Here is a 15582-nt window from a genome sequence, read left to right as displayed (position 1 = left end):
CGGCCGTATTTTGAAAAAAAAAAGAATTTTCGTGCATACAAAGAATGTCAATATCATTCCAGGTTAGATCGATTTGAAGCGATAAAACTGTTAGTTGTTTTTAATTCTCGTTTTCATTATCGCCTGTTATTTCATGATTGTTTTGTACTTTGAATGTTAGGTTGTTCTCGGCAGCTCTCAGGTCTCCCTTTGATTCAAACCCTGTGTTCATCCACTTCTTTTGAATGAAATATCTACTTTCATTTGATACTCGTGGCCGCTAAAGAGGAACGTGGTAAAGCAAGACTTGAAGCTTCTTTTAATGAGTTACCATCCACCACTTGGATTAAAAAAAATTGCCTTAGAGTTGCGCTTTCAGACAAAGCTTGCTTTGGCTGTTGAACTGGCGTTCGCAATAGAGGTTGAAAACTGCTTGCGGCCATTTATGATCAGTTCAGTTCGGTCGTTCAGTCGTGTTCGACTCTTCGCGACCCTATGGACCATATCACACCACACTTTCCGGTCTCTCACTATCTTCCTAAGATCCCATAACTTCATCTGCAGCGTCTCGAGGATGCCATCTAACCACCGCGTTCGCTTCCTACCCCTTCTCCAGTGACCCTCGACCTTTCCCAACATCAAATCTCTCCAGCGACTCCCCTCTTCTCATCAGATGACCAAAGTAGCCGAGCTTTCATTTTAGAATTTGACCCTCCAATGAGCAGTCGGGGTTTACGGTCGACAAAATCGACTGATTTGATCTTCTGGCAGTTCAACGAACTCTCAAGAGTCTCCGCCCGCACCACAATTCAAACGCGTCAATTCTTCGGCGGTCAGCCTTCTTCACAGTCCAACTCTCGCATTCATATATCACAACTGGAAAGCCCATAGCAGTAGTTATACGGATCTTGGCTGGCAGTCTAATGTCTCTTCTCCTTACTAGGCGGTAAATGCCAGCCATAGCTCTCTTTCCCAGTAGCAGGCGTCTCCTAATTTCATGGCTGCAGTCTCCTTCTGGGCTAATCTTGGAGCCCAAGAAGAGAAAATCTGTCACAGCTTCCACTTCGTATCCCTTGATGCTCCAGGACTTGATAGGGCAAGACAACATGATATTTGTCGTTTTAATGTTCAGTTTAAGCCCAAACTTCTCACTCTCTTCTTGTACGCGCATCACAAGTCTCTTGAGTTCCATTTCATTTTCTGCCAATAAAGTGGTATCGTCCGCATATCTGAGGTTGTTGATACGTTTTCCAGCAATCTTCACTTCAGCTGAAGACTCGTCCAGACCGGCCTTCCTCATGCTGCACTCTGCATAAAGGGTAAATAGGCAGGGCGACAGTATGCAGCCTTGTCTCACTTCTTTTTCAATCGGAAACCAATCAGTAAGATCATGCCCAGTTCTGACTGTGGCCTCTTGCCCTTCATACTGGTTCCGGAGGAGACAGATGAGGTGAATTGTAACTCCCATCTCTTGGAGAGCTTGTCACAATCTGATGTAATCTACGCAGTCACACGGTTCGCATAATCAATAAATCAGAAGTAGATGGGCTTGTGGAACTCTTTTGCTTTTTCCATGATCCAGCGAAGGCTGGCAATCTGGTCTCTAGTTCTCTGCCCCTGCGAAACCCAGATTGCACGTCCGAAAGCTCGCGACCTACATACTGCTGCAGCCTACCTTGGAGGATTTTCAGTATCACCTTGCTAGCATGCGAAATAAGCACGATCGTATTGCGACCATCGTAAGTCGTAATTACAAAATTTTGGTAATATAAAAAAAAATACGCACGGAAACGGCATTTCAAGAAAGGTGCTCAACAAAATAAAGAAAATATACATAGCTGCGCTTTCGATATCTTAAATCGCAGCAACAAGCATTTCACGGAATTGTAATTAATAAAAGAGAAAAATATAAAATAAATACTTGTTGTTATTAAGGTAGTTTTGGAAGTACTATTACCTCTATATCCATGAGTCGTAAAAACATTCTTAAAACGCAAGTGCCATCTATAGTGGTTTCCCATTTTTTGAACTTAACAGTAACAAGGTATTAAAGCGATAAAACATAATGGAAGCAAAATGGATTAAGGACAGGTTGGTAAACATATACACATGGCATTTAAAGTATCAAAACAATATCACTTTAGAGAAAGCAAAAGGAAAGAGGACAAATTTATTTGCAGGCTGAGTTTGGAATAGCTTTAGCTTTTGTAACTACAAAAAATAAAGACAGCTCGTGGATGGCACACAGAGAAACTAAATTTACAGCTGACTGCGAAAAACCTAGCTTGCAAATTGGGCCCGCTGTACTGAACCTAAATCAAATTTTAATAAAATACCTGAGTATGATGAAGCAGTGTGAGCACCTGCACCAATGTTTGTGTGTAATGCGAATAATATGCGAGTTACTGTGACCTATACCTAAGCCTACAGAGGTTGCTCTTTCCAAAGTTGAAGCTATACGTCAGCCACTAAAATGTAAAGAAGGAAGCAAAATATAGTTAAATATTTTGCAGTGGAGTTACTCACCTTGACCAGGATAAATAAAGCAAAACCAGTAGTCGTCGTGGGTGAGGCAGAATCATTTCTCTGCGGTTGGTCTTGCCACACCTTCTCCGCAGCCTTGCATTGCCTCTTTGCAAACTGTCCTTTTCGCTCTTCGGGAGTTTCCGTCGCTGGTCTAGCTCTCTCGGGTTCATTTTTTCTACGTGCCACTTCTACACGGCGAGCGATCTTGCAGGATCAGTAGTGGATCAGTAGATTGGTGTTGTAGGCGAGCGTAGCGAGCCCTCGCACTAAAGCTGCAATCACACTGGCGACTCGCAAGGCTAGAGCGACAGTTTCGTCAACGCGCGACAAGCTCCGATCGACAAGCGCAGAACGATAATTGAATGTAGAATTGACTTTTGTGCCTTTTTGGCCCATTTCGTCCGCAACCATGCCCGTGGTATATTAGGTATAAATATGAGCAATTATTTCAGCTATGCAGCTTAGCGTGTGGTTACCCCCATCTTCACCGCTGCTTCGGTATAGCAAAAAGTGCTCTAGTTTGACAAAGACGGAGGCGGCGGTGGTGTGCGCGCCCTTGATAGCGGGGTCACGAAGCAGCTGATCCTGTAGTCACCTTATATTCGAGCGTCAAGCGCATTACGGAGAATACGTATACAAATGCCAGTAAATGCGATCCAGTTTCATAGTTATCCTTTGCATGCGCGCCCAACAACTGCGCAGCACGTCGGGCACACGCGTACATGCGCTCTTGAATGTTTCCGCCATAGGAAGGAGGCGGAAGCTCCGAGGATTAGTTGAAGAGTTCCACGACTGCAAGTCGTGTCCCAAGGGATTGGTCACTGATGGACAACCCTCAAACGGTTCGCGTGCGACTTGTTCGGGTCTCCGTCTCCGTACTAATCCCAATGTTAGATCAAATTAGTTTGCTTGCAAGGATACGCATAAAATTACAATTGACTAATAAAGGGCAGCTCGCATATACACCAAAAACCTGAAGTTACAAAAAGAACAAGCAGTCATTAAAAGCCTTCAGTGGACTCACCGCAAAACTAGGAATGAGCTTAAAGTATACCGTCCATTCAAAATAAGAATGTCCATCAATGCATCACTAAATAAACAACAAGCGGCCGATGTTCAAAGTAGGAAACAAGCACTGTCCTGCTTTTGGAAGAAGGAAGCAGAGAAGGTAACAACAACACGAAGCGCAAGAGTCACACACACGCACACAAGGACAACGCTGCACTGACAAAATATACTAACTAGAAACCCCACATTTTCCTTCACTTCACGTCTGCAGCCAACTTCTTTCTTGTCCTTAACATCCTGCCGGTTTGCGCAAAAATTCTACTTCCTTCTTCAACAAAACCACTGATGGCATGCTGACACATTGGTCTCCCAAGTCACAGATTGCATATGCTTCATAAATCTCTCTGACTAACTTGTCGTACATCCTTTTCATAAACTGAACATTGTGAAGTTCAGCCAAACATTTTTGGTCTCTACAACAATCAACGCAGTCTTTGCAGTGCACAGCAAGATTTGTGCCAGACTTGTCCGATATTGCCTTAGCGGGCTCTCTAATTCTTTAATAGGCATCTTCCTGTCTGTCCAATATATTTCTTTCCACAATGCAAGGGAACCTCATAAACAACCCCTGAATACACTTAGATTACCTAGTCCTGTGCAAAGCTTTGCATCCAGAGTTGAAGTCCTGGTTGTTCACCTGCACACACATCCCTTTAGCTCTGTTTCGTGCCGTCGGAATAATCCGGATGCCATGTCTTTGACCAATCTTTATTAGAATATGGGTGAAGCCATGCATATATGGTGCCACTGAGCACTTGTTTCTTTGAGTAATTAAATAAAAGTAATTAAAGAACTGAAGAGAAAGGAATTCAAGCTGTGCCTTTCGGATGAAGAAGTTGGTTTTGTTGTATTGGATTCTATAATTACGGAGCGAAGGCTCTGGCGGCCATGAATAAGAACTTTCGAAAAGTACAACCTAACGAATTAAAGGCTGCTAAGAGGAACGTTGTACGGATTCTCAAGGAAACTGAACTGAGGCAGCTTTCCCGCAAGGTTAAGGACGCTAGACATGATACCTTGTCGGTATTCTTCAGAGCAAAAACACACAAACCTGATATACCTTTCCGCGCAATATTGTCAGAGGCACACACGTGGCATATGCTAGTCTCGGAATACTTAGTCAAGCATCTCAGCCAAGTACATGTGGATGATCGGATATCTCCTCTGAGAAGAAGATATCTGAGATCAAGGTATATGATAAGATGGGACTTTCTGGATTTTCACTCGATATAGAAGACATGTACTATTCTATCCCACAAGAAAGCTTGTTGAAAGAACTACGAGAAACGGTTGAGAAGCAGGCTATAGTTTTCCAGAATTCAGCCGGGGTGTTTGTGGATACATTCCTGGAGTTGATTGCAGCCTATCTCAAGTCAACTGTTGCATCCCATCATGGAATATTGTATGTACTAAGGAGTGGTGTATGCATAGGTTCGAAAGTTGCTCCCGTTCTGAGCGACGTGTACCTAGCCGCATGTGACAGAAGGATTCTGACGGCTATTAAAGATAAAGGCATTGTAAAGATAGTTCGTAACGTTGACGACTTTTTGGTATTGTGTCAATTAGAGGAAGGAAAGGCGACTGATCAACTAAAAGACATCGCCATTGGTGTGTTTGAAGAAAGTTGCCCTGATCGAAGATTCACCTGAGAACTTCCAAAGGAAGGTGTTTTGCGCTTCCTGGATTTGAGTCTTGAATTCTTACCAGAACACTTATGTAGGACTTACCAGCGAGGAGCGAACAAGCAGTTTCTTTCGTATATGTCCCAATATTCAAAGACAGTAAAAAGAGGTGTTGCGAAGGCTGCATTGACGTCGGCTCTCAACGAATCATGCCGCCACCATGTTAAAAATAGTGTTAAAAATAGAGAGGCTTCTGGAGGCAGGGTATCCTGATCATTTGCTGTGCAGCATAATAGAAAGCATTGTCCTGCCTATAAAGCGGAGGATTTAAAAAGAAAACCTTAGTCAAGGAAACAAGTGGTCAGTAGCACACATAATCTAATGAAGATTGGTCAAAGACATGGCATCCGGATTATTCCGACGGCACCAAACAGAGCTAAATGGATGTGTGTGCAGGTTAACAACCAGGCCTTCAAATCTGGATGCAAAACTTCGCACCGGACTAGGTACTCTAAGTGTATTCAGGGGGTTGTTTATGAGATTCTCTAGCATTGTGGAAAGAAATCTATTGGACAGACAGGAAGATGCCTCAATGAAAGGATTAGAGAGCACGCTAAGGCAATATCGGACAAGTCTGGCAAAAATTTGGCTGTGCACTGCAGACTGCGTTGATTGTAGAGACCAAAAATGTCCGGCTGATCTTCACATTGTTAAGGTTATCAAAAGGATGAAGGGCAAGTTAGCCAGATAGATTTATGAAGCATATCTAATCTGTGACTTGAGAGACCAATGTGTCAGCATGCCATCGATGGTTTTGTTGAAGAAGGAAGTAGAAATTTTGCGCTAACCGGCAGGATGTTAACGACAAGAAAGAAGTTTTCTGCAGACGTGAAGTGAATGAAGATGTGCGGTTTCTAGTTAATATAGTTGCCAGTGCAGCGTTGTCCTTGTGTGCGTGTGTGTGCCTTTTGAGCTGTGTGTTGTTACCTGCTCTGCTGCCTTCTTCCAAAAGTGCGACCAAATAGTTCATCGTTCGACTCTATCACTGTCCTTCCTTGTGCGCATATTTTCTCGTATATCTTTGTAGTTCTCAGGACGCCGAATCAGAACCATTCGAGTGCCGATTCACAACCGGTCGAGAGATCGTCGCAAACAAGCAAATGCCGCCTGTGGCTGCCTGTGCAACAAGTGAATTCCAGAAGTCAGATATAAAGACGTTATATGGTTTAATCAGCCGACCGACGGCAGTCTCTTACATACGGTGATGCCCACACTAATCGTTTTGTGTGTGTGTGTGTTTTTTGGCGCCGATTAGCGCTCTTGGCTTAGCGCCTGAACCACATGCGCCGCTGCTCACATAGACCACTGTAACGCTTACGCAGATATAAATAAAGCGTATATTTCTAAACATGCATGATCTTTCATGGGTAGTGACTCTGCATGTAGTGGAGTCGATTATCCGTATACTATCGAAGGAAGTTTAGAACATTTCGTAGGTCATCTCGGTGTATGCACCGAGATTGATTAACCGCACTGTCTAAGTCTGTTGCGAGCAGGATAGGAATCGGTGGTTTTTACATGGAGATGAAAAGAAAAAAATGAAGACAAACAAGAAATGGCTAGCAAGAATTCAGATCCAGGTTTACGCGACATTTCTTCTTCACATTTTTTGCACTAGATGGCCCCAGGCAGTTCTTCTATACATGCGAGAGAAGTATTTATTCATTCATTTACAAATACTTCTGTATGACGTGTGTGGCATTGCAGCAGCAGTTTCACCCACTGCAGGGCGAAGGCCTCTCCCACACTCTCTCCCACATTCATACTTCTGTATGACGTGTGTGGCATTGCAGCAGCAGTTTCACCCACTGCAGGGCGAAGGCCTCTCCCGCATTCGTACAATTAACCCGGTCCTGCTGTGCTCTTTTATAGCGGCTAGTCGATACATGCACGTTTTGGCGTCTTCGGAAGCGTTCGGTGTGGAATGTGGCTGGTAGGCAATGCGCATGCGTATCTTATAAATCTTCCCCGGTTTGTCAGTACTTTGAAAAGTCAGCGATTTACTTGGTTGACGTTCTGGTCGTTCTGCACGGGCGCATCTTCAAAAGTTATGTTCCTCCTCGCCTGCCAGGGATTATTTATTTAATTATACATGCAGCACACCCTCACATGCGTGCTAATCTAACGCCTTAAAAGAACCTGACAGTCTAGGTCTACCGTATCTTGTGTGAATCCGTGTAATGGGTGTGTAATTCAGAGAATTTTCCAAGCTCTAAGCCGCATCTAAGGTTTCTCGCTACGTAGTGCCTTCACCTGTGCTACGAGGGGCGCCTTTCCCGGTGCGTTGAAAAAGTGAAATCTCCTCTGATATCGTGTAACGGGAACTTCTTGTCATGCTGGGACTTAGGACCTTAGGGCTGATGCGTTGCTGCTAGAAGGGCGATGGCATTAAGCGTATAATCTCAGTATGGAAATTCGCATGATACACTCTTTCAGGCGACCCAGTCCACAAATTCAGTACAGTGCGTTCTGTTGCAGTAAAGATAGGTGAGAAAATATTGAGCGTTGATTGAGAAAAGCTCATCATCATACTGTCGTGACGCTGGGGCTAAGTCGACCCGGCCTTCACTTGGTAGCGTGCAGAGACTCGGGGTTGAAGAAGGACTGAATCTTCGAAGTTGGTAAAATATATACAAGAAGGTTTAATGGCACTTTGAGAAAACTTATTTACATGATTATTTACACGAAAAAGAAGGATACATCAGCAAAATGACAAGCGTTAAGAGTTCATAGCGAGAAGCGACTGGATGAGCCGTTTACCCAGGGCTCAGAGCGACATTTCGTGCTCTGCAGCGTCCTTAAAACCCCCTATGTCCAGCCCCTCTCTGAAGATGCTGACCAACCAAATCCAGGGCACGCCCCTCAGATATCGGCATCCAATTGAACACATCACTGCACTGATGGTCTGAAGCACTGACTGGCCCGGCATTGTTTCGTTGAGCCTGGTCACTTGTTGGCGGGAAAAGCTTGGGAACGGCGAGGAGGTACATTTCTATTCTTCAGCCAAGAATCGATAGGCTGGTTCCGGCAAGTGGATTTACTTCTCAGAAACCCAAGTGCACGTGCGCGCCGCATACGCTTCCAGCATTGTCCCTTTCCGGCAATTGCAAATCTTTCCTGCATTCTCGGGAAATCATCTAATGGCCGTATGCGTCATGCTCCTTTCTTGTCCTGCAAGTCAGCGGACATGTCACTCTGTCGTCTCCTTTAGATAGTACGCATTCCTCACTGGACGATGGCGCTTCTCGACTGGAAGGGTGAACAAAATAAAGAAAGCACTTCCGGCTATTTCCCGCAGGGGGACATTTCTTTGTGTTTTTCTAGACGTTCTCTTGACAGGGTCAATTTGGCATTTGCAGGGTGTCCACAAAGCAAAACAGGCTTACAAAACAGGATTCCTGGAAATAGGCTCACTTAGAGCCATTGTACCAACACCACATATCGACAGCACTTATCCATGCCCACAGGCGAACAATAGAGCGCTCAAGTGCGGATGATGCACGGTCATAACAGCCTCCTCCCCCGCCAGAAGGGTCTCGGAGGGCAGCAGTCGCAGCTGCTGCATGAAGAGACGACTTAATGGCCTGCACATGAACGCTTGAAGCTCGCTGTTGCTTGTCGCGTTGTCTTGATTGTCGTAGGCCGATTTGCTTGAGCTGTCTCTAAAACTCAACCACATGTCGAAGCAAGCACTCGGCTCCCGTCTGAAGAGACCAGGTTAAAAGAAAACTGCCATTGTTGTTCGAGAAAAGCCCACTCTCAAGACGTTCAGGACCCACGTATTCCTAGAAAACCAAACGTGCTGCTTTACATAGTCACACATATACAAGCGCACGGAAAAAAAAAAAAAAAAAACCTGATTATCAATTTGGATACATGGTGAGGAACATCTCGGACCGCTTAGAAAGAGCGGCTAAGCGCGTCCGCATTCCCATTTAGCTTCCCTTTTTTGTATCTTATTTCAAAATTGTACTGCTGTAAAATCAAGCTCCAACTAAGAAGGCGACTGTTCTTCGATGTCGCAGTTTGCAGCCAAGCCAGGGGACAATGGTCCGTCTCTACGGTGAATTTGGCCCCTCCAAGATAGCACTGCAATTTTTGAATGGCCCGTACAATGCAAGCGCACTCTTTCTCAGACGCGCAATAAGCTCTCTCTCTAGAACTCAGTTTTCTGCTCAGGTAGAGCACGGGGTGCTCATTACCGTCGTCATCTCTCTGGCAGAGAACAGCACCTAGCCCTCGATCACTGGCATCACACTGGACCGTGAATTCTCGGCCATAGTCTGGAGCTCGCAATGCCGGACGGCTAATCAGCACAGCCTTCAGGTTTACGAAGGAGGCTTCCTTTTGTTCGTCCCAGACTACGTTTGTCGGTTCTGTCTTGCGGAGAGCGTCGGTCAGAGGGCTAGCCAAAGCTGAATAGTTAGGGATGTAGTGATTGTAGTACCCAGTCAGACCCAGGAATGCTCGAATTTCCGTCTTCGTGCTCGGCCGCGGGTAGTCTGCTACCGCAGAAATCTTAATCTCGCTGGGATTCCTGAAACCTTGGCGTACATTGTGACCCAAGTAGTCCACGGTCGCCCTTGCCAGGCAACATTTCTCGGCCTTTACGGTTAGTCCAGCTTGACGCAAAAGGCTCAGTACAGCTCTTAGATGTACCATATTTACGGTTAGTCCAGCTTGACGCAAAAGGCTCAGTACAGCTCTTAGATGTACCATATGGTCCGCCCATGAGTCGGAAAAAACCGCAATGTCATCTAAATAAGGCACCACGAATGTTTCACACCCCTTTAAAACCCTATCCATGAGTCGGGAAAAACAAAATGGAGCAATTTTGAGCCCGAAACTCATCATTGTTGGCTGCTAGCTGCCCGTCGGAGTGACGAAGGCCGCGTATCTGCTGGCGCGTTCAGTGAGCGGTACTTGCCAGTATCCTCGAGTAAGGTCCAGCGTAGTCACATATGCCGCTCTACTGACCTGTTCTACTCTCTCCTCAATATTCGGAATGGGAGACACTTGATCCCTGGTGAGAGAATTTAGCTTTCGGTAGTCTACCACAGGCCTAGGGTCTTTACCTGGAGCTTCTACTAAGATCATAGGCGAAGCATAATCGCTTTCCGAGGGTTTTATTACTCCCAATTCCATCATGCGAGTTACTTCCCTATCCAGAATTTGTCTTTGCCTTGGAGAAAATCGGTAGCACCTTGATCGCACTGGCACGTCTGAAGTCAGCTCAATATCGTGCTCAGTCAAATCAGTCCTGCCTGGCCTGTCCACGAAGCAGGCCTCAAACTCTGTTATTATCTCGCCCAGATCGGACAGCTGAGATTTCTTTAGTTCTCCTCTCTGCTCCGTCTTTTTGAGAAGCTCCTGAGCGTTGCTTCCTTTTCCGCTGAGGCAAATCAAGTTGTCCCCCATCTCCTCGGGAAGGTTTAACGTTAGATTTACCACGGCTTGCTCCATAGCTAAGTCCTCTCGGGTTCCACTTAAAAGTCTCGTGAGATTACTAGACACTGGCGGCAAGAGGTTACTCTCAAAAACGTCCTCATTCCGCGTCTCATCAAGCTCACTTTCCAGTTGACTTATCTGAGATGCCTCTCTCTCAAAGTTTTCTGACCCGCTATCTTCCGCATCGACCACTGTTTTAACTGCCGTTTCCTCCGCTGTGGAATTTTCTGGTATGAGCAGTGTAGCTAGTTCTCGCGCCTTTGAACGTGTTAAGGCTTGCACAACTCTGTCTCCGAACAGGATGCCCCTCTTTCGCAGTAGCATGTCCGATTTGTTGGAAAACAAATACGGATAGCTTTTAGGAAGCTTTCCTGAAACGGCAGCCTCGGTTGTTAACTCGCCGAAAGGGCCCTCGATGACCACGTTCGCGATTGGCAAGCACACACTCTGTTCCTCCACTACCTGGCGGATTCATGCACACTGTCCTGTATAGTCGGAAGGCGACACATACGCCGGATGGACAACATCCATCGTTGCGGCCGAATCGCGCAGTACCTTGCAGGGCTTCCCGTTGACTACTAGGTCATGCAGGTAGGGTTCCAAAAGCTGCATATTTTCATCGCAGTCACTGACATACGAGAAAGCAATCTTTTCTTTCCGGCAGTTGACGGCAATGTGACCCTGCTCATTACACCTAAAGCATGTGAGCGGCTTCCTAGCCCCAAGCTTGTTGTTTGTGTTCTTCGCGTTGGTCACTTCCCCACTTTTCTCACTGCCGTCCTTTCTAGGGCGTTTGCCTGAAGAAGCCTTCCTTTCTTCGTTTTCAAATCTAGCAAAGTGCCTTTTCTGACGGTTATTCCCACTCAACTTGGGATTGCGGAGCCTATCCACTGCTGGGTTGCTGAATTGTCGGCGCGAAGCATACTCCTCAATGAGTTCGGCAGCTTCAGTTGCCGACTTAATGTCGCCTCGGTCCTGTAACCAATTTCTTTCTTTTTCTGGGAGGCAGTTATAAAACTGCTCCAAAAGAATTCCCTCGACTACAGCGTCCCTATCACTGTAGGAATCTGTGCTCTTTAGCCACTCGCCCAAATTGACTCTTAAATTGTACAGGAATTCAGGGTAACTCTCGTCCCTGGACTTAGTAGCTTTCCGAAAACGTTGTCTGAACGCCTCGGCGCTAAGCCTATACTTTCTCAGAAGGCAAGCTTTGACCTTCTCGTAGTTGTCCGCGTCCTCCTTGCTTAGCCGCGCGACAACCTCCGCTGCCTCGCAGGGCAGAACCGTCAATAATCTCTGAGACCAAGTGTCTCGCTGGAAGGACAGTTTTTCGCAGGTTCGCTCAAAGTTAGCCAGATACAGACTGATATCCCCTGATATCACATATGGCTGCATGTACTTTGACATCTTGAAATCTGCCTCCTTGTTGAGACGAGGTACCGCTAGCTGGGGACAATCGCCCGAACTCTTGCTCAACTCTAGTTCTAATTTCCGGAGCTCAATGTCTAGCTTCTTTTCCTCTTTTTCCCTCTCACGTTCGCGCTCCTTTTCCTCTTTTTCCCGCTCTTTCTGCTGTCTGAGCTGCTCCTTTTTTTGACCGATGAGGTTCCATGCTTCACTGAGCTTCTCATCATCGGTTCCCAGATCAGTGATTGCCTTTATAATCAAGGGTTTTCGTGCCAAACCACTTGTATCAATTCCCAATTCCTCACACAATTGCAACAGTTCCGGTTTCTGCAGCTTTTGTAGGTCCATGATCGCTCCGAGTGTCGGCTACTTCCAAAACAACAGTGCAAACTACCAAACCTAAAGGCGTTTCCACACTCTCTTTACCAGTTCTAAAATCTAACCCTGTTCTAGAACCTGGTCCACATCAGAAGAAAAGCCAAGCACTCACCCACACATGCGATCGATGTTCCGAGCTGCCCTCTTGTTGGCCGATTGTTGCTCCTGCTTGTTGCTTGAGATGCCACCTCCGATCACCAGATGTTGTGGCTCGTAGATTCTGATCCACCTCCAATCACCAGATGTTGTAGCTTGTAGATCCAGATCCCACCGCTGCCACCAGTTGTCGTGACGCTGGGGCTAAGTCGACCCGGCCTTCACTTGGTAGCGTGCAGAGACTCGGGGTTGAAGAAGGACTGAATCTTCGAAGTTGGTAAAATATATACAAGCAGGTTTAATGGCACTTTGAGAAAACTTATTTACATGATTATTTACACGAAAAAGAAGGATACATCAGCAAAATGACAAGCGTTAAGAGTTCATAGCGAGAAGCGACTGGATGAGCCGTTTACCCAGGGCTCAGAGCGACATTTCGTGCTCTGCAGCGTCCCTAAAACCCCCTATGTCCAGCCCCTCTCTGAAGATGCTGACCAACCAAATCCAGGGCACGCCCCTCAGATATCGGTATCCAATCGAACACATCACTGCACTGATGGTCTGAAGCACTGACTGGCCCGGCATTGTTTCGTTGAGCATGGTCACTTGTTGGCGGGAAAATCTTGGGAACGGCGAGGAGGTACATTTCTATTCTTCAGCCAAGAATCGATAGGCTGGTTCCGGCAAGTGGATTTACTTCTCAGAAACCCAAGTGCACGTGCGCGCCGCATACGCTTCCAGCATTGTCCCTTTCCGGCAATTGCAAATCTTTCCTGCATTCCCGGGAAATCATCTAATGGCCGTATGCGTCATGCTCCTTTCTTGTCCTGCAAGTCAGCGGACATGTCACTCTGTCGTCTCCTTTAGATAGTACGCATTCCTCACTGGACGATGGCGCTTCTCGACTGGAAGGGTGAACAAAATAAAGAAAGCACTTCCGGCTATTTCCCGCAGGGGGACATTTCTTTGTGTTTTTCTAGACGTTCTCTTGACAGGGTCAATTTGGCATTTGCAGGGTGTCCACAAAGCAAAACAGGCTTACAAAACAGGATTCCTGGAAACAGGCTCACTTAGAGCCATTGTACCAACACCACATATCCACAGCACTTATCCATGCCCACAGGCGAACAATAGAGCGCGCAAGTGCGGATGATGCACGGTCGTAACAATACTCAGCTTGACTAAACCCACTGCAGGGCGAAGGCCTCTCCCACATTATTACAATTAACCCGGTCCTGCTGTGCTCTTTTATAGCGGCTAGTCGATACATGCACGTTTTGGCGTCTTCTGAAGCGTTCGGCGTGGAATGTGGCTGGTAGGCAATGCGCATGCGTATCTTATAAATCTTCCCCGGTTTGTCAGTACTTTGAAGAGTCAGCGATTTACTTGGTTGACGTTCTGGTCGTTGTGGAGATTATTTGTTTAGCTACTGTTTTTAAAGGATTGCCTTACTTTTGGCATTGACTGGGCATCTGTAGTTTGCGTCTCCGCCTCAATGAGTCATGGACTGGGCATCTGCTCGTCGCCGGTCTCGCGATCATTGTCGGACTCATCCCTTTCGGCTACGCTGTGCTCAAAGGGTTTCAGCATCCCATTTAAGTGTCTTCTGCTGCGGTGGAGCAGTTTGCTATCTGCGGTAAGTACCCGCTATGAACACGGTGCAACAAACCCCACTATTCGCGCTTTGCGAGTCCACTGCTTGTCACGAATCCTAACCACGTCTACTTCTACTTATTCTAGAGATTTAGCGCTAGCATGCGCTTTAAAACGCTTGTATTCGGGTGTCGGCTAAAGTCAGGAATTAATGTGCGCAGTCTTCTGCCTTGCATGAGCTGACCTGCTTTCTGCTGTCCTCCAATGAAGTCGAACGGTAGGAAAGCAGTCCCATCCAGAGGCCCTGCTGTATCTCCTGCATTTTGTTTGCAAAATCCATTTTACAATTTGGGCGCCTTTTCCCGCAAGTCTATTAGATTATTCAAATCCGGGGCTTGAAGTAACGCGGTTGAACATTTGCTTGGATGCAAGCGCAGCAAGTTGATGAGAGTAGAATTAAGAATCATTGTCGCGCTAACGTACCCTTGGCACAGAGTTGGCGTTCATATCCTCCAGCATGGCGGTAGTTCTTACCTGTGCTTGTACGGTGCCCTCTCCAAATTCCCAGAAGTTAAACAACTTAGCGACACTACAGCTCGTGGTGTTATTGACAAGCTGAGTGCTAGCTTTGCTCGTTACGGTGTTATAGGGGAAGTTTGCGCGACTATGATTCTTAATACTCCGCTCATCAACTTGCTGCGCTTGCATCCAAGCACATGTTCAGCAGCGTTACTTCAAGCCCCGGATTTCCATTATTTAATAGACTTGCGTAAAAAGGCGCCCAAATTGTGAAATGAATTTTGCAAAATAATGCAGGAGATACAGCCTTTGCTTTACTTTTATTAAAGCCCAAATAGCCGTCGTGTAGACGTTGAAGCATTGCCGCCCTCATCGACTATGGAATGACTACCTTGGCCCCCTTTAACACACTTCCTTCAAAGAAAGACAACTCTAGATTATCTCATTGAGCTCTTGTCAAGTGCTGGAAATGTGCTTGATAAATGAGGCGTGGCTGCAGAACTACTATCACCAAATGCCGTGTGACGTGGGAGCCAGCGTCACCGGATGTAGGAGCAATACGTTTTATTAGGCTCAAGCTCTGCATCGCCTGCTTTTTAGCCTGAGAAAGCCAGACGGTTCCCGTTCCCGATTGATGAATCGATAATCCCAAAATTTTTCAATGTGTCACATTCGTGAAGGGAGATTCTAGATAGCTAGAGACGGATCAGCGTCGAGGCGAGTTTACGGCGACCCCAGCGGTTGGCGACCGACGTGTACATAGTTTTGCTCTAGGCCTACAGATTCAACCATAACCTCCTTTATACTCTGTGCCTGTCAACCCACCTCGTGAACAACAGAGAGGCGCCGTCGGAAAAGTTTTGCGGCGCTGCCGCTCCCCTTGCTG

General features: G+C 46.4%; 1 protein-coding gene across 1 annotated transcript in view; it reads right to left on the bottom strand.

Moving 5' to 3' along the window:
* Positions 1-14696, bottom strand: part of LOC146209783 (uncharacterized) — a 41337-nt gene extending 26641 nt beyond the window's left edge. The window contains exon 1 of the mRNA XM_084581140.1: positions 14661-14696. Within this exon, the coding sequence (XP_084437266.1) occupies positions 14661-14696 (36 nt within the window). The remainder of the gene's footprint in view (positions 1-14660) is intronic.
* Positions 14697-15582: the final 886 nt, after the last annotated feature.

The sequence above is a fragment of the Amblyomma maculatum genome, chromosome 1, assembly GCF_055883805.1.
Source record: "Amblyomma maculatum isolate TAMU_Amacu chromosome 1, ASM5588380v1, whole genome shotgun sequence".
NCBI lineage: Eukaryota > Metazoa > Arthropoda > Arachnida > Ixodida > Ixodidae > Amblyomma > Amblyomma maculatum.
The sequence above is the reverse complement of the archived record's forward strand: the minus strand, read 5'-3'. Positions and strand labels throughout refer to the sequence as shown.